Source organism: Gigantopelta aegis, chromosome 10 (genome assembly GCF_016097555.1).
Source record: "Gigantopelta aegis isolate Gae_Host chromosome 10, Gae_host_genome, whole genome shotgun sequence".
Lineage (NCBI taxonomy): Eukaryota > Metazoa > Mollusca > Gastropoda > Neomphalida > Peltospiridae > Gigantopelta > Gigantopelta aegis.
The window spans coordinates 41,130,881-41,151,434 of record NC_054708.1 but is presented as its reverse complement, the minus strand read 5'-3'; the positions used below and the strand labels follow the sequence as shown (position 1 = coordinate 41,151,434).

The window sequence follows — 20,554 nt, the reverse complement described above, 5'->3', positions numbered from 1 at the left end:
GGTAATTAATACTCGTTTGTGAACCAATTAGGAAGTATTTACAGTAATACTCGTTTGTGAACCAATTAGGAAGTATTTACGGTAATATTCGTTGTTTGTGAACCAATTAGGAAGTATTTACAGTAATACTCGTTTGTGAACCAATTAGGAAGTATTTACGGTAATATTCGTTGTTTGTGAACCAGTTAGGAAGTATTTACAGTAATTAATACTCGTTGTTTGTGAACCAGTTAGGAAGTATTTACGGTAATACTCGTTGTTTGTGAACCAGTTAGGAAGTATTTACGGTAATACTCGTTGTTTGTGAACCAGTTAGGAAGTATTTACGGTAATACTCGTTGTTTGTGAACCAGTTAGGAAGTATTTATGGAAGTATTTATGGTAATACTCGTTTGTGATTATAGTAGAAGTAGAAAATAAGCACAAATTGATGGAAATGACACATGGAAATAATGGTAGAATGACTTAGAATCTTAATATATATACCAGCCTATTCTCCACTAAAAGTGTTTTTGTCAGTAATTTCAGTTTGACTCGATGTCAAAAGTGTTTTGATAATATCAATTAGGTTCTATTTTTATATGCTTTTTGTATTATCATTGCCATTGGTCAAGGTATAAACAATACAGCTATACTTAATAGTGATGAATGTTGTCTGTTTCACGGAAAATGATCTTATATTTTCTCAACTGGTTTATCCTACATACATGCTCAGATCCGCAACTACTAGAGAAAGATGCAGTATAAAGTAATATCAGCTATCCTAGGACATGTACACAATGTTATGTATTTATATTGTATTAGTTTGGATTCTTAAGTCTGATCCTCTGTCCAAACTAAAATGTACTTAAGCACTGACTATGAAATAAAATGACATGTACACAATGCCATGTTTTTATATTGTATTAGAGTTTGGATTCTTAAGTCCAGACTCAATAAACTACACTATCGTATTTGCCGTACTTGTTTCATGTGTTAAATAAAATTTAACACTACAAATTAACAAGATAGCTTTTAAAATGAAGGTAAAACCTTCAAAATATTAATTTAAAACTGTCTAACGACATCATGTTAAACGCAAGTGTGTGATATCCCATGTAAGATAGAAATTTCTTACATGTCTTTCTTTCATGGGATAGCTCTGTTCCATATACCTGAGGATGAAAGAAAATGACATTATGTTTTTATTGAATTGTGTGATGATGCAGTATAAATGTTCTGCTGATTGTCACAGGTCTCGAGACGACACTGTGCGGTGCATCGTGAGCAGTTTGACCGACGAGGGCAGCAACGAGCTCCTCGACGAGCTGGTCAAGGCTCAGCCACTCCTCTTGGACGAGGGACTCACCAGTGATGACGACACTGACGACTGGCAGACGTGGATGCCCGACCCAGTGGATGCAGACCCATGTGAGTATATGGTTTAGGTTTGTGGGTGGGGTTGTTGTGGGAGTTTTGTTTGGCTTGTTGTGAGTGAAAAGGCAAGAAATAGGTGGCAACTTTTGTTTTAATGGTTAACATTAAAGTTTCGCATTTAGATAATTTTGTCAAAAACTATAAGTCCTAGGTCAATGAAATTTGGTTTATACATGTAGTAGCACCTATAGATATCAGGGTTTCTTCCAAACGATAAAACGGGTATGGCATCATACCCAAATATGTTTGTAGATTTTTTTTTTTTTAATTTAACTTTTTGACAAAATAATTAATCCTATCATTACTGTAGGATTTTCTTAACCCTAACCCTAAACATAACCCATTTTTATTCTTGGGGAGGCCCCCCATACCCCACGTTGATTGTGGTTGCATTCAATTCCTTAGTGCAATACCCCACAAAATTCTTTATGGCAGAAACACTGGATATACATCATAGTGCGCTGAAAATGTTTTAAGATTGGCAATTCTGCACTTTAATTCTGCAGAATTCTTGTTTTCTAGTGATCCTATGTGTTTGTTGAATTGAGGGGCATTATAACTATGATTATAGTTAGTATTTGTACATTTACATGTATTTGGCATCTAATTCACCCAGAAAATTGTCAGTATAAAAAATGTATCACATTAAGGACAAAAGAAAGTGATTTATATATACTAAAAGGCAAAAGTTATTGTGACACACAAAAGACAAAGATAATTGATGATAAATTTTTACTGCCGTGTGTGAAACATTACATGGAAAGAGAAATGTCCGAAGGTATGGAAACGAGCAATAGTCCATGAAAAGGGCGCACCTGCCATATGCAAATGAGCCACATCACTAGAGTGGGTCCAGAGCGAAGTTCACACAGGCAGTAGCGAGTGTGTCCACCTTGAGCATTGATACAGGCCTGGCACTGTCGTCTCATTGAGGCCACTAAATGCTGGAGAAAGGGATGGTACGGGCTGTGAGGGTTGCTGGCTGGAACCTGTTTTGCAGGTGTGTGGTTCAGATCCATGTCTTGGCGAGGGGTTGTCACAGGTGGTCGGCCGCTACGGGGACAGTCCCTGAACTGGTTGTGTTGTTGATATCGTTGCCATAAGTGCCATATGGTGTTTCTGTGGACATTGAATTAACGTGCGATGTCACACTATGAGGTCCCAGATTCAAGCATCCCTATGACTCGCCATCTGTCATTTTCACTGAGGCGTGGCATGACAAAATTGCATCAAACAGTTCACTAATGGTGTTTTTCTGACTTCTGGACTTCTGAAGGCTGCACAGAGTGGCAATGATTTACTACTGAATGTCTGGCCTTTTATGGTGAACACTGGGCAGCATTTCTCCCAAATATTCCATGTTTCTTGCACAAAGCATGCAATCACTGCAACAACTGCTTGGTTGCATTTCTTTGAGCTGTTTCGTGCACATTTTCTCTGGTTTACATCCATACATACATCCATTCTATTACTAGGTCACTGTGACCTACTTTTCGCGGTCTATTGCACATAATAGTAAATCATTGTTCAGATCATATCTTGCATACAGGACCATCAAACCACATGGTGGTTGGTCCAAAACAAACTGTTCATCCATCCCATTGCAAACATTTCACATAATTACAATTGAATCATACCCGTAACATATTCATTAATATAGATATGGTTTTCCGTTAAACTCCTGATGGGCGTATCATGTACCTCACCGGTACTTTTGTTATGTTTTTGTGCAAAACGTATCCACAATTAGAAACCTTCCTTATACTTACAGTGAGTTCAAAATATGCATAAATAATTTTCTTTTGTTTTTTTCAGTGATCCATATTCTGTAATTATGCAATTTTTTGCATGAACAGATATATAATACATGTAAAATTATGGTTGCTAACCATAAACGTAAAGTTATGTTTTTCTAATTGGCACCAGTGCTCCATGAACAGTATATGAAAGGCCATAATATGTGCTATACACTAATTGGTCAAGTGTATGTTCAAGTCCTGTTTGTTTTAATCCGTAGAAGTGGCCTTTGTGGTGTCAGTGTGTTTTCCTCACAGAAAGTGTTGCAGTAACCATGTTAGACACCTAATAGCTGTAGATTAAAATATTCTGAGGTGTCGTCAAATAGTCTTTCTTTTGATTACAAGTTAAGAACTTCGGTAAATTAAAATTGTTTTGAATTTTATCTTCCTATTTCATTTTAAAACAGTGAAGTTAACAGAAGATTCCTAGATGCTACTGTCCCTGTCATGGTCAGAGATGATATCACATTTACCAAACAGTTAATATCGAAAACTGCTAAAAAAAAATCCTACAGTAACGTCTGGACCAACATGACTTGTTAATTAATTAAGAATTTTTAAAAAATATAATTGTTTTCCATTTTAGCGAGCACATCGAAAAGTCGCCGTGCATCTGATATCATCAGCATGCTTGTGAATATTTATGGAAGTAAAGAGTTGTTTGTGAATGAGTACCGCACGTTGTTGGCTGACCGGATCCTCACACACTTCAACTACGACATCGAGAGAGAGCTGCGTTATTTGGAGTTACTCAAACTTCGCTTCGGGGAGACCCAGCTGCACTATTCCGAGGTGATGCTCAAAGATGTCGCAGACTCAAAGAGAATAAACTCAAGGATTGCAGAAGAAAATGAACAGCTAGGAGTAAAAGAGGTATCTGCTCTTTGGGTGGTTTTCTTAAAGTTACCGCATATTTATACACACTTCGGGTGGTATTCGTTAAAGGAGGGAACAATTAAGGCATTTGGCCTGGTATGCATAGTTGACGATATATAATGCACATTATTGCTTAATATCACCAAGTATAATCGTATAGTTAATTAATAAAACGCTTAAATGTGAGGGATATTATATATAACGGGAGCAGCCATTTTGTACCATCCCAGTGAAGGTTCCATTAGACCAAATCAATTCCTATTGCCGGTAATGTTAACGTTTACTAATAAAACTGATATAACCAGCGTTTCAACACACCCAGGAAGTACAGCAATAGAAAGTGTGGCACCTCACATCTAATCTAGCTGCAAGAAAATGGGGGGTCACGTATCATTTAAGAGATTTAATTTATGTTTTTAATAGCAACCGTCATTTTTGCTGAAAATTGCAGTTCCATTTTTGGGGGTACCCCGCATTAGTTTCAACCTCTGGTATATACTGCATAACAGCTGTATAACAAATAAAAGTGTATTTATTTATTGTCAATGGATAATAGTATTAGCACAAATAATCAATGTCACATATTACTACCAATCACACCCACAGCTGCTTTTACTCCGTAAATATTTGACGGTGCACGTCAAACCTTGACACGGTACTCTCTTCTTTGGTACTATGCAACCTATATCAAAAAAATATATTTTTCAAAAAGTGTCCAATTGGGTGTTTTCATGACTATCAGGATCTTCTGTGTTCTGATATGATGTGACAACATAATTGAAAGTGTTGTTCCTACAGTGCAACCTGATTTAATGTACACCTCAGGAAGCATCAGTGTTATGCAAAGTTGTATACAAATGCAATGGATCATATTTAAAAAAAATTTTTTTTTAAAAATACTACTCTTGAAGATACATACTATGGGTTGGTTGTGTATGCTTAGTTGTATATGTAGTGTGTGCATGCATAGTCAGAGTCTCTCATTTCCAATAAATAATTACCTTAAAACTCATTTATTGCAGTGACCCTGTGTTTTGAAAGACTTTAATGGGCATATGATAAGAACTTCACTAGAAAAAAAGCATATTACATGTGGTATCTGAAATGAACACCACTGCATCCACAAATAGTAGTAAATTAATGTGGTACACATCATGGTGGGGTAAACACCCAAGGTATGGACTATGCTTGGATGTCAAGTCACTGAATGCAATATTTTCAAAGCCATCAGCCTAGTTGGTTTTTATATATGCATTATTAAATCCACTGACAGCTACCAATATATCTGTTGATATTTTATTAATAATCTCCAGTGATTGGTGCTTACAGACATGTATCATATCTAGAGTTATCATTAGGGTTTTACATCTTTATTTTTTATTTGTCATAAAAAAAGCACATTCAATCCATCAAAAGAGTGCGAAAGTCATTTTTCTTTAATTATTTTCTGTTTTAACTGAATATAATATTTATATCGTATGCATTACTACAATCTGTAATGTAACACATCATTTACATAGTAATAATGGAAAATATAGCTTTACAAGTGTGGTGATAGTGGAAGATAATACTAACACACTCCTAGGTAGATTAACAAATGTGTCAAAATTGCTCTTGTACTTGGTATATACTTCAAATACCCTTTACTATAGAAAACTCACTGAATATATGGACAAGATTTAATGAACTGACCTAAAGCTATCATTACCAAGCTTATATTTGTGTACAAATAAAGAAGAGAATGCAAAATGGCTACACAGAACCCACTTTTGTAGATTTTAATGTTTTTGCCAAACTCACAAAAACAATTGTAAAAACTCACATATTTGCCTAAAACATAATTCACCAACCTAAAAAGTATGTTAAAATTACAGCAGAAATCAGGTTATTTAAATACAGTCATTCCAGAGCCAATTGCATTCAAATACACATTGTTAATGGAGATCTAAACGCTTAACCTAATATCAGCTAACATTATTTTTTAACTAAAAATGAATTATTACTAACAGCTTATTTCATCTTGCCTAGACTTATTATCCTAAATAAGATTAGTGTTATATGACATGTCCATCACCTTGGATAAATAAGCTTTAAAATATTTTAAGTAAAAAATATGGGCCAAAATCTCCAATTGGTCAGCACAGACTTTTTTTCAAACTCTATTCTCAGCAGTGCACAGTAAATTAATGCCAAGGTCAAGGTCATTATGAACTCCCATGCCTGAGTGTAACCTAATTAAGCAATTATGACTGTCAAATAACAGTAAATGGCACACAATATAAAATAATGATAATATAGTGAATATATGCTATAGGTTCCATTAGACCAAATCAATTCCTATTGCCGGTAATGTTAACGTGTACTAATAAAACTGATATAAGCAGCGTTTCAACACACCCAGGAAGTACAGCAATAGAAAGTGTGGCACCTCACATCTAATCTAGCTGCAAGAAAATGGGGGGTCACGTATCATTTAAGAGATTTAATTTATGTTTTTAATAGCAACCGTCATTTTTGCTGAAAATTGCAGTTCCATTTTTGGGGGTACCCCGCATTAGTTTCAACCTCTGGTATATACTGCATAACAGCTGTATAACAAATAAAAGTGTATTTATTTATTGTCAGTGGATAATAGTATTAGCACAAATAATCAATGTCACATATTACTACCAATCACACCCACAGCTGCTTTTACTCCGTAAATATTTGACGGTGCACGTCGAACCTTGACACGGTACTCTCTTCTTTGGTACTATGCAACCTATATACGCCCTTTGGCGAGCTTGTGGTTATGTAATACCTAACCAGGGTGTGCACTTTACGGTCGCCCAATCGCCCATGGCGAGTCAAAATAGCGTCGGGCACGTCAATTCCATATCACGTGTCTCCCATCTGGTGACCGTCAATTTCCGGATATTGTATTATGTATCAAAATGCAAATATCTAATGTTTGTAAGAGATCTGAAAGTTATTTGTATTTATTGTTTTCAACTGGTTTCCTACTAGTATCTGCACCACCAAACCCATATAGGACATAATAGCGAACAGTCTAAAACCATTTGGAATGCCTCGGCCGGTTTTGATTTTGTATTCAGAAAACCTCGACCACATAAATATATTCATAGGTTCAATCGGAACACATCGGCCATGTCCGTCTGCTTTCCAGTTAGTTACAGTCGGAACAACTCATCACATTCCGTTACGCTATGTTTCACAGAAAGATTTTGTTTACGAGCCTGAGGTTTTCCGAAGTTACATTGTGTTGGAACGTTTTCATTTCTTACGGAATATACCGAGTCTACTATACCAAACACCCAATTGTCACTGCGAACGATGTCAACATAGACTGCTGTCAGCTTAGCATTTTTTTAATTCCTCATCATACGGCCATAAAAGCACCTTATTCATTTCAAGACCAAGCCTTGGTAAAACATTGCAGATGTTTGATTGTGTGGGTCCCGTGACAACATAATAATTATAATTTAATTACTACAGTTTGTAATATAACTAAAACAAGTTCTGTTTCCTTCTTTTGTGTTATTATTGTTTGTATGATATGATAACATGTTTTTAAAGTGCAATTTAATTAAGTTCTTTTTTTAAAAACGAAATCAGTCGCTGGCCATTCAAAAGTTATACGGGTGAGTCAAAGTGTTGCTGTGAGTAGCCCGATTGGCCAGTCAAAACAAATCCCAAGTGCATACCCTGCCTAACGTGTCATGTCAGGAATTAGTCTTCGAACTGAAGAAACAAAACATACCTGATTTTTGCGGATGCATCGAAATGTTCTGTAATAATATCCATCACAGTAAGCCAGTACCAAGTATATATTATTTTTCAATACAAAATAAACCACCATTGTCAAAGTGTTGAAATAACTGTCTTATGTTTTGTACATAAATTAACCTACATACTGAAATAATAATCGGAGTGTTTTCTTGGTTAATTGGTCTTTTCCTTCCGTGGCCTGTACCCGTGGTTCCTGATTGGCAGATGTATATTTAGACGGTCCCCAGACACTGTCTAGACACACTAAATAGGGTATTGTGTGATAACCACGCAGACACACCTCAAATTGTAATGGACATTATTAGCCGTCCTGCTTTATTATTGTAAGTAATTCTGTAAAACTCTTGATTAAGTAGACTTTCCCATCTAAAATCACAAAACTGACCAATTACATAGTCCCAAAGAAAAGAAAATTATCATTTGGGTATCGTGAGTGGTCGTTTTTGCTCGAACGTACCCTACCAATAGGCCTAATAATATGCATTTTTTCTTTGGATTTTTAAAAAAGAAAAGTACTATAACTCCATTTCGTTCTATTGATGCAATTTGAAATATATTTAGTTAAATAGTTTATTATACTATCAAGTTCATTTATGTTGTTTTACAAGTCAGGTTGATGAAAGAGAAGCGCCTTGTCGTAAATTAGAGCGTTTGTTTACACTGTTCATAGAGTTGTTGGACGGAGCTGATGTCACTTCGCCCCAATCTATACCACCGGATGTCACAAAAACGAAACAAAATGGCTGCCCCCAGTTAGCAGGAATAATCACAGTTTTTTATTAACTCTAAAATTATGCATTTTTCATTTGTTAAAGTGTCAGTATGTGTTGGTGGTCCGGGTATGCATCTTTCCAACACATCAGGCTCATATTTGAGTTGATCCTCCCTTTAAAGTTACCACATATTTATACACACTTTGGACGGTTTTGTTAAAGTTACTGCATATTTATACACACTTTGGCTGGTTTTCTTTAAAGTTACCACATGTTTATACACACTTTGGGTGGTTTTGTTAAAGTTACCACATATTTATACACACTTTGGGTGGTTTTGTTAAAGTTACCACATATTTATACACACTTTGGTTGGTTTTGTTAAAGTTACCACATATTTATACACACTTTGGGTGGTTTTGTTAAAGTTACCACATATTTATACACACTGGGTGTTTTTGTTAAAGTTACCACATATTTATACACACTTTGGGTGGTTTTGTTAAAATTACCACATATTTATACACACTGGGTGTTTTCGTTAAAGTTACCACATATTTATACACACTTTGGGTGGTTTTGTTAAAGTTACCACATATTTATACACACTGGGTGTTTTGTTAAAGTTACCACATATTTATACACACTTTGGGTGGTTTTGTTAAAGTTACCACATATTTATACACACTTTGGTTGGTTTTGTTAAAGTTACTGCATATTTATACACACTCTGGGTGGTTTTGTTAAAATTACACCGCACACTTTGGTTTTATTGACAGCTATTAGTCATCGAAGTGTGCAAATAACAATACACATCCAGGTTTTCTGTCAGAAAATAATTTAAGGGTATGTAATAAAAACAAAATACATCCTAAGTGCCCCATGTAGGTGGGTCTGGGTTTGAATTCTTTTGTAATTGGACACTGCATTCCATGTAATTTTCGTGGCAGGCCATCGGTCTACAGGCTGGTAGGTACTGGGTTCGGATCCCAGTCGAGGCATGGGATTTTTAATCCAGTTACCGACTCCAAACCCTGAGTGAGTGCTCCGCAAGGCTCAATGGGTAGGTGTAAACCACTTGCACCGACCAGTGATCCATAACTGGTTCAACAAAGGCCATGGTTTGTGCTATCCTGCCTGTGGGAAGCACAAATAAAAGATCCCTTGCTGCTAATTGGAAGAGTAGCCCATGCAGTGGCGACAGCGGGTTTCCTCTCAAAATCTGTGTGGTCCTTAACCATATGTCTGACGCCATATAACCGTAAATAAAATGTGTTGAGTGCGTCGTTAAATAAAACACTTCTTTTGCATGTAATTTGACAAATTTTAGACAACTGTTCTCTTATAATCTTTCTAAAACTAATATATATCCACTAATTTCCAAGATTTTAGGATATATAAGTTTACCCATCGTACCCTCTGGCAAAAACTGTGACACCAGAAGTAAGTTTATGCTGTAACTGACTCAAGGCAATGTTGCGTAAGTTGACTCAGTAAGAGATGGGTTTTTTAAAATGTGCAGTTACAGTAAAGTACTCTTATAATGAGCCAAAAGGAACCATTAGGTTATTAGTGTATAGGGAGATCAAACAGGACTTTACGATCAGTTTGTTCTATGCAGTAGTTCGTTCTAAGCATGTTCATTATAAATGTACTTTACTGTATATAGATTTATTGCATACTTTTATCAATGGGAAAACAACCTTAGCCTGGTACAAGTTTTCTTTTAATACATATGGTCAACCTTACAGATATATTGTTCACTGAAACCTAAAATTCTAAATACCTTGATGTAGTTATTTTTTCTCTCTCTCTCTATTTTACTTTTAAAACAAAAATATCACCCATAATAGTCTCTCTATATGTATGTTTTGTTCCACTGGTTTTCTTTACTGCTTATAGGGTCAGTGTTCCAAACCTATACATACCTATTTAATCAACATCATATTGAATGAATGCATGTGAGTTTATTGCTGCTTATAATCCATAAAAAAAATGTTGTTTTTTGAAAATATAGTCTTTGTAAATAGTAAATGATTGTACCTTTTTTTAGAACATTGATGTGAATGCCATGATCTTGTCAGCTCAGTTCTGGCCGGCATTCAGGGAGGAGAAGATTACACTGCCGGAGGAGATGCAGCACTCTCTGGAATGTTTCACCAAACGATTTGAAGCCCTTAAGGGAAACCGCACTCTCAACTGGAAACCACATCTTGGTACGTTTGTAGGCTTAATAATTTGTATTGCATACAAGATAAACTTAGAAAACATCTGTCTTGATAAATGTATATAGGGCTACGTAAGTCCAGTGTTTTAGCACCACTTTGTAGCATTTCTACATACATGTACCAGTGCAGGCAAAATATACCTTGATGCTTTTCTCAAAGAATGATTGATGTTAGCTAGGTTAAGTGTTACTGAAATAAAGAGAGATGTTGAATTAATGTCATCTAATGTAGAGCTTGTCTCTATACTAGGATGAAGTTCATACCTAGGGTATTCTATATTAGTCTGATTAGCTGTTGAGATATTTGGAAGAACCCATAATATGGGGTGGTGGGGAACTGCATATTTTTAGTGATACTTCAGTAAAAAAAAATAATAATAAAAACTAAGGTATAATAAATGTTTTCATTTTGTTTGATTTTGTTTTTTTAAAGTTGTGTATGTTGTCAAAGACATTAATAATTTTGATGGAAGTTATATTTAATGAAATCAAATTCAGGGATATTCATGATTGTGATTGAATGAACAATTGTTTTTCTTTACAGGACTTGTTAACATCGATATTGAATTGAAAGATCAAGTGTTCTCATTTTCTGTATCTCCAGTACATGCAGCAATCATTATGCAGTTTCAAAATCAAGGTAAATATTGTATAGCAACAAAACGGTTACTGCTGTTATGCATTCCTTCATCCAAACTCAACTAAACATTGAAGGACAGCTGTTATTATATTTGCTGATACTCTCTTTCTCTCTCTCTCTCTCTCTCGCTCTTGCTCTCTCTCTCTCTCTCTCTCTCTCTCTCTCTCTCTCTCTCTCTCTCTCTCTCTCTCTCTCTCTCTCTCTCTCTCTCTCTCTCTCTCTCTCTCTCTCTCTCTCTCTCTCTCTCTCTCTCTCTCTCTCTCTCTCTCTCTCTCCCTCCCCCTGAAGTTTTCTCAAATACATTTGTTAACAGAAAACATTTAAGACTGAATGCTTTTTTGCAGATAAGTGGACAGTTGATGAGTTGAGCACAGTTCTTGAGATGCCGGCCTCGGCACTGCGGCGTAAGATCACATACTGGCAGAGTCAGGGGCTGCTGAAGGAGGAGGTTCCCGACATGTTCATGCTGGTGGAGGAACACAAGGGTCACAGCCAAGATGTGATGATACCGGACGAGGACGAGACCGAGTCAGCCATGGCTTCAGCTCAGGAACAGCGGGAAGAGGAACTACAGGTAGTGGTTAATAATCTCAGTTTGTAATACCAGACGAGACCAAGTCAGCCATGGCTTCAGCTCAGGAACAGCGGGAAGAGGAACTACAGGTAGTGGTTAATAATCTCAGTACAGGTTGGTTAATAATCTCAGTAATACCAGACGAGACCAAGTCAGCCATGGCTTCAGTCAGCCATGGCTTCAGCTCAGGAACAGCCATGCTTCAGGGAACAGCGGGAGAGGAACTACAGGTAGTGGTTAATAATCTCAGTTTGTAATACCAGACGAGACCGAGTCAGCCATGGCTTCAGCTCAGGAACAGCGGGAAGAGGAACTACAGGTAGTGGTTAATAATCTCAGTTTGTAATACCAGACGAGACCGAGTCAGCCATGGCTTCAGCTCAGGAACAGCGGGAAGAGGAACTACAGGTAGTGGTTAATAATCACAGTTTGTAATACCAGACGAGACCAGGTAGTCAGCCATGGCTTCAGCTTCAGGAACAGCGGGAAGAGGAACTACAGGTAGTGGTTAATAATCTCAGTTGGTAATACCAGACGAGACCGAGTCAGCCATGGCTTCAGCTCAGGAACAGCGGGAAGAGGAACTACAGGTAGTGGTTAATAATCTCAGTTTGTAATACCAGACGAGACCAAGTCAGCCATGGCTTCAGCTCAGGAACAGCGGGAAGAGGAACTACAGGTAGTGGTTAATAATCTCAGTTTGTAATACCAGACGAGACCGAGTCAGCCATGGCTTCAGCTCAGGAACAGCGGGAAGAGGAACTACAGGTAGTGGTTAATAATCTCAGTTTGTAATACCAGACGAGACCGAGTCAGCCATGGCTTCAGCTCAGGAACAGCGGGAAGAGGAACTACAGGTAGTGGTTAATAATCTCAGTTTGTAATACCAGACGAGACCGAGTCAGCCATGGCTTCAGCTCAGGAACAGCGGGAAGAGGAACTACAGGTAGTGGTTAATAATCTCAGTTTGTAATACCAGACGAGACCGAGTCAGCCATGGCTTCAGCTCAGGAACAGCGGGAAGAGGAACTACAGGTAGTGGTTAATAATCTCAGTTTGTAATACCGGACGAGACCAAGTCAGCCATGGCTTCAGCTCAGGAACAGCGGGAAGAGGAACTACAGGTAGTGGTTAATAATCTCAGTTTGTAATACCAGACGAGACCAAGTCAGCCATGGCTTCAGCTCAGGAACAGCGGGAAGAGGAACTACAGGTAGTGGTTAATAATCTCAGTTTGTAATACCAGACGAGACCAAGTCAGCCATGGCTTCAGCTCAGGAACAGCGGGAAGAGGAACTACAGGTAGTGGTTAATAATCTCAGTTTGTAATACCAGACGAGACCAAGTCAGCCATGGCTTCAGCTCAGGAACAGCGGGAAGAGGAACTACAGGTAGTGGTTAATAATCTCAGTTTGTAATACCAGACGAGACCAAGTCAGCCATGGCTTCAGCTCAGGAACAGCGGGAAGAGGAACTACAGGTAGTGGTTAATAATCTCAGTTTGTAATACCAGACGAGACCAAGTCAGCCATGGCTTCAGCTCAGGAACAGCGGGAAGAGGAACTACAGGTAGTGGTTAATAATCTCAGTTTGTAATACCAGACGAGACCAAGTCAGCCATGGCTTCAGCTCAGGAACAGCGGAAAGAGGAACTACAGGTAGTGGTTAATAATCTCAGTTTGTAATACCAGACGAGACCAAGTCAGCCATGGCTTCAGCTCAGGAACAGCGGGAAGAGGAACTACAGGTAGTGGTTAATAATCTCAGTTTGTAATACCAGACGAGACCAAGTCAGCCATGGCTTCAGCTCAGGAACAGCGGGAAGAGGAACTACAGGTAGTGGTTAATAATCTCAGTTTGTAATACCAGACGAGACCAAGTCAGCCATGGCTTCAGCTCAGGAACAGCGGGAAGAGGAACTACAGGTAGTGGTTAATAATCTCAGTTTGTAATACCAGACGAGACCAAGTCAGCCATGGCTTCAGCTCAGGAACAGCGGGAAGAGGAACTACAGGTAGTGGTTAATAATCTCAGTTGGTAATACCAGACGAGACCGAGTCAGCCATGGCTTCAGCTCAGGAACAGCGGGAAGAGGAACTACAGGTAGTGGTTAATAATCTCAGTTTGTAATACCAGACGAGACCGAGTCAGCCATGGCTTCAGCTCAGGAACAGCGGGAACAGGAACTACAGGTAGTGGTTAATAATCTCAGATTGGAGCTACAGGTTATGTTTTACTGAACATAATGGAATACTAATTTCAGTTTGGAGCTACAGGTTATGTTTTACTGAACCTAATAGAATAATAATCTCAGTTTGGAATTAAGGTAGTGGTTTACTGGTGAGCATAATGGAATAGGAATCTCAGTTTGGAAGTATAGGTAATGTTTAACTGGTGAGCATAGTGGAAGCAAAAATGTTTCATGTAATGACACACTCAACACAACTGATGAACATTGTGGAATAATAACTTCACTTTGCATATTCTCATTTGTAATAGTCTTTGAAATTTGGATCCATTTTGGATCAAGTAAATATTAAATAGTTATTAAAATGCTATGGCAAATTGATTTTGAAACAGTTTTTGCAGCTACAATGCTTATTTCTGTCATGAATTTCAGGCTATGGAGATTATGTACTTGTGATTCATAAAAATCTGCTGGCATAATAATCCATTAAATGGGTGTTTATGTTTAAATACTTGTTATTTGAGGTAGTTTCAACTCTTCTAGACCAAATGTCAAAATATACCATGTTAGACACAAAGTAACCATAATATAAAATGATCTATGGTGTCATTAAACAAGTTTCATTCCCATCCACCTCCACCCTCTGCCCCTCTTTCCTCATAGCCTTCTTATAGTAGTAAAAATAAGGTATTCTGTGTTTCATATTGTGATAAGACTGGATTTACATGGACCGAGTGCTCTTACTGATCTCATAGTGGTGTTTCTATGTGCCCCACGTCCTCCTCAGCACTGAATACAGATAACAATATGTTTATCACATCTTTTTGTTGAGCGGAAAGAAAAATAAAGAAAAAGCCAATTGTTGCACATTTTGAAGTACTAATTATCATTATCATATCAGTTCGGTTGACACCAGGAAGCAATTTGTCAGTCATATTTTGGATCAAGTGTTGCTTAAGATAAACTTAAGTATTGTTTAAGATAAAGACAAGTGTTGTTCAAGAAAACTCAGGTTTTGATATCACTGACATCAATCATGTAGATAAGTACCAGGATGTAGCTCTGTGCTAGTGCTTGCCTGACCGTCTCAGTGCACCCATTGGGTTATTTCCCAATTAACCCAGTCTTTCACTACTGGTGAAGCAGTGGCTCTGGTATGTTATGTCCTGTTGGTGGCAAGTGTATATAAAAGATTCCTTGCTGGTAATAGGTACAAACCCTACAAACAGTGATTACTGGTGATAGGAGAAGCTATGTCTGACTCTTAACTGGATATATGCATGGCTGAATGTTCCACGCCATTTCGTCAGAATAGCCTCTGTTACAGACTTTAGCAACAGTGAATTTCTTCTGTAAGTTGTAACACATGTCACAATTGTCATGTCTAATAGACACTGACTAAATTATGTGCTAATGTGTATTTTTTACAATGTGAACTGATAGAAGACACACCAAAGTCAGTTTCCCTAATGGACATCAATGCACTTTGGAATGGAACTGGATTCCATAACTTTAACCGTGGACATATCAATATTAAAAAAATTGGAGTGTTTAGTCGTTTTCATATGACGTAAGTCATGAATGGAACTACACCACATTCTGTCATTGATCATCAATACACCAAGAAATACAACCAAACAGAACTGTAAATTAATTCCAGCTTTTATACACCGACGTGGAATGGGTTGGAAGTGGATTAAAGTGCTTTGTATCTGAAGCTGTATTTAATGTGCATCAATCTGCTTTGGGTGTTTGGTGTGTCAGCGGTATAACCCCTCATTGGATCCATTGGGGTTTTCCTATTTCAACCAGTTCATCCCACCATTGATTTATTAAAGGCATATTGTCACACACCATTGACCTATTTACCTTAAAGGAAATACATTTGATTTGTCCTTAAAAGTACTTTATTCAACCACATACATAATAATAATTGAATTATGGTAACCAACCATGTCCTGAATAAGTGCCTATAAAAACCATTGTATGTTGCTATTCTGTGTGGGAATGTGGGTACTGGTATTTATCAAATCTCTATAAAGACCATTGTATGTGCTATTCTGTGTGGGAATGTGGGTACTGGTATTTATCAGATGTCTATAAAGACCATTGTATGTGCTATTCTGTGGGGGAATGTGGGTACTGGTATTTATCAAATGTCTATAAAAACCATTGTATGTTGCTATTCTGTGTGGGAATGTGGGTACTGGTATTTATCAAATCTCTATAAAGACCATTGTATGTGCTATTCTGTGTGGGATTGTGGGTACTGGTATTTATCAGATCTCTATAAAGATCATTGTATGTTGCTATTCTGTGTAGGAATGTGGGTACTGGTATTTATCAAATCTCTATACAGACCATTGTATGTGCTATTCTGTGTGGGAATGTGGGTACTGGTATTTATCAAATCTCTATACAGACCATTGTATGTGCTATTCTGTGTGGGAATGTGGGTACTGGTATTTATCAAATCTCTATAAAGACCATTGTATGTGCTATTCTGTGTGGAATGTGGGTACTGGTATTTATCAAATCTCTATAAAGGTATGTGCTATTCTGTGTGGGATTTACTGGTATTTATCAAATCTCTATAAAGACCATTGTATGTGCTATTCTGTGTGGGAATGTGGGTACTGGTATTTATCAAATCTCTATAAAGACCATTGTATGTGCTATTCTGTGTGGGAATGTGGGTACTGGTATTTATCAAATCTTTTGCTGCTAGCCAGTAGGAGTAACCTCAGTGGAAGCAGTTGTACTGTTCACTCTGTAGACCATGACCAAGTGTCGTAATGACCATATGCTGGATACCAAATAGTTGTAGTCTAAGAATGTGCTGAGTGGATCAGTGAACAAACATTCCTTTCCTTTCCATGCTCTATTAGTTTGATGCGCATGGGACCTGAAGTCACTGTTGTGTGGTGATTGAGGGCTGGGTCACCTAATATACGTGGACTGGTTTCTCCGGTACAGCAAGTACACCATGTAGGGCAGATAACACAAATCCCAGGACAAACAAAAACATTTGGCATTGACGTTCGGTTTTATCAGCTAAAGTATGTTAAAGGTCCACAATCATGGCACATTATTAATACACAGTAAATATAAAAAAATACATAAAGATTACATTATTAACCATAAAAAACAAAAATACCACTCCAATTATTAATAAAGCGACTTTTTGTAAAACGTTTGGGGAAAAAACACATCCAGTTGATTTGATCCGCATCTGACCTGTGACGTAGCATCAGGTGAATTCCACTCATTCATTAGTAGGTTAGCATGGCAACAGCATGTAATGATTCTTCGGAAAAGAGCTCATTCTTATTGGACTTGTCGCATTTGTCTATTTATTCTAATGCTACCTTGATTGATGAGGAAGAAGGAGAAAATCTGTTAGGGGTACTTCCCTATCAGTTTGAACCATAGTACACCGACGATGATCCGTCGAGCCAACTGCAGTCAGCCTATTTGCAGCACGGAGCCCGGACGTCGCCCGGTGACAAAAACAAAGCGTGAATGTTAATAATGAGGTGTACATTGTAAAAATTTGGCACAAAGATACATCTCAGCACGATGCATTTATGTATGTTAAAAAAATAAATGTAGGAAAAATATTGTGTTGAAAAAAATACTAATTAATATTAACTGATGACTGGATAGCATTTAAATAATTAATGTATTGCAATTATTATTAAAAACAACAAATACACGTACATACATTAAATATGTTTTTAAAAAACATCATTAAATATATTAAACAAGGCACATTCATCGTCAGTCTAATCATTACTTGGTTACAGACATCTACGATTGGTACCTGTTTCGTTTACAAAATATGAATCCTTTAATTGGTTAACTAAAGGCTTATTTGCAAAAGCAATACATGTCTACAGATTTCGCAGACATCGGTAGCTCGGACAGCATGTGATACAGTCGGCTCACTATGAGATCAAGGAATCTAAGTGGTTGTGTGTGTACTGCCAATATGCTACGGTATCTGTGATTATGTAATGTCGTTGTAAAGAGGTGTTTTCAGACGTCGGATGCACGTTTGTTCATAATTTGCTCTGTTGGTGTCGGAAGGTGTGAATTCCGTTGTAATGAACAGAATAACACTGATGTCCGTTTGTTACCGACAATTTGTGGTCGGATGGTGTAAATGTCGCAGTAATGACAGTCGTTGTAATGAGGTCTGACTGTATATGTTAAAACAATAAATGTAGGAAAAATATATATATTTGTTTTTTTTGTTTTGTTTTTTGTTAGAAAAAATCGCATTGACATTTGGTAGGCCTATCTGTTTTTGTTTTCGGGCGATGTTCGGGATATCGTGATGTACAGCCCGAACATGAAAAATGCGATTTTTTTCTAAAAAATATTTTTCCTACATTTATTTTTTTAACATATATAAATACATCATGTTGAGGTGTATCTTTGTGCCAGATATCAACAATGTACACCTCGGCATTAACATTCGGGCTTTGTTTCTGTTTCCGGGCGACATTCGGGCTCCGGGCTGCAAATACGCTGAACAGGGAGGATACAGGCTTGGAACAGACAAGTTCTTTAACAAAAGTTTTAGTGCCATTCCCATCGACCATCTTAGATAATTGTCGTAATCCCCAGGTGTGAAGTGGTCACTGCAAATCGAATCCCATCTTGACGGTCCTTTCCAATACACACATGTTCGGTTTAAGAACTGCTTCCATGCAAACAATGTCGGTTTGTCTTTTGGAAAAATATGCAAACTTCTTTTACCTTTAACTGCAGCTTTTGTACATCCATACACCAAACAATGTTCACCATGTTTCACATTTGAAATATATCTTCAAAATAATATTCCAAACATACAATTCAATTCAATAGAATAACATTTTCGCTTTTTAAAAATAGATATGTTCCACTTCCATGTAAAATGAACGAAAGGCTGCGAATCACGTGTTCATGTTATGCCGGTTAGCGCATCACAGGGTCACATGATTTGACTCTTGGAGTTCAGAGGCTTTTTGGCAAGTGATGGGGGAAAACGCGATTTTTTATTGAGAATATAATAAAAATGGGGAAAAAAAATTAATTTTATTTTATTGATACTTCATATATATTGTAAAGGGTATACGCAGATACCAAATAATAGTGAATTACGTTTTTGATAAATGTAGACCTTTAACAATAAGTTTGAATTCTGAGGTTAATAACCTCAGAATTCAAACTTATTGTTAAAGGTCTACATTTATCAAAAACGTAGTCATTGAACAAAATTAAGTTAATTTTAAAAAAAAAGAGTTCTAAAATATACTAAGCCAAAGCCATATTTTTAAAAAGTAATAAAAAAAACATTCCAGTCAAGATCCCAAGGAATATTTTGTTTTCAAAATCTTGATTAGCTATATTTTTAGTCAGTTCAAAATTGATTAACAACTACTGTTTAATGTTTCAAAATTGTGTAGTGATCCCTGAAATTTGTGTAGCGAATGTGATATTGAACAAAATGTTCCATTTACAAATATGTTGTATATCAGTAGTCATAAATATATGTCTCACTGTGACCATAAGAGGAGTGTAAAGAATGTAGTAAGTGAAATGTTTTTAAATCTGAAACTTAATGTACAGCTATGCATAATAATAGTTGAGCTGTACAGTCATTAGTAAAAACAAAAGATTCCCCACTTAATAAACACAACAGATATTGGCATTTTAATTCCCTGGATGTAAGTTAGCTGGGTGTTATTAAACAAAACAAACTTTAATTTTAACTTTAATGCAGCCAGATATTTGTCATCGTTAGCACATGAAATAATCTTACACTCTTGTTTTTTCTTGTTGTCTGCAGGTGTTTTGGACTTACATTGTTGGCATGCTGACCAACCTGGATTGTCTGCCTCTGGAGCGGATTCACAGCATGCTGCGTATGTTTGCCATGCAGGGCCCATCAGCAGGGGAGTGCAGTATTCATGAGCTTAAAGGGTTCCTCGACACAAAAGTGAAAGAACAAAAATTAATATATTCAGGTGGTGTCTACAGACTTTCAAAGTCAACATAACATTTCACTTTAACAGATTTGTGTGAACACCTTGTGATATTTCCATTAGGAATGACAAAACCTGACAGTGAAGCTTGATGTGTGATATTCATGAGTAAAACCAGAAAAGCCAAGTCCAAGAGCTTTATACATGTAGCTGAATAAAGATCTTTGACTTTAGCTTTCAGTTTTTTGTTGCAAAAAGATGCAGGTATTTGTTTTCAGATGGGTAGGTAGGTAACTAGTTTAAAGTCCTCATATACCACTAGGGTTTCGAACACACCCATCCGGAGTCCGACCTCCGATA

At 37.1% G+C, this 20,554-nt stretch overlaps 1 protein-coding gene across 2 annotated transcripts in view; it reads left to right on the top strand.

Annotated features, from left to right (window-relative positions):
- The window catches only part of LOC121383357 (anaphase-promoting complex subunit 2-like), a 35,534-nt gene extending 15,107 nt beyond the window's left edge, over positions 1 to 20,427 (top strand). For both annotated transcript variants that reach the window (XM_041513339.1, XM_041513338.1), the window contains exons 7-12: positions 1,235 to 1,410; positions 3,802 to 4,088; positions 10,647 to 10,809; positions 11,365 to 11,460; positions 11,805 to 12,034; positions 20,059 to 20,427. In XM_041513339.1, coding sequence (XP_041369273.1) covers positions 1,235 to 1,410; positions 3,802 to 4,088; positions 10,647 to 10,809; positions 11,365 to 11,460; positions 11,805 to 12,034; positions 20,059 to 20,268 — 1,162 coding nt within the window. In that variant the 3' untranslated portion in view covers positions 20,269 to 20,427. The remainder of the gene's footprint in view (positions 1 to 1,234; positions 1,411 to 3,801; positions 4,089 to 10,646; positions 10,810 to 11,364; positions 11,461 to 11,804; positions 12,035 to 20,058) is intronic.
- The last annotated feature ends 127 nt before the right edge of the window (positions 20,428 to 20,554 follow it).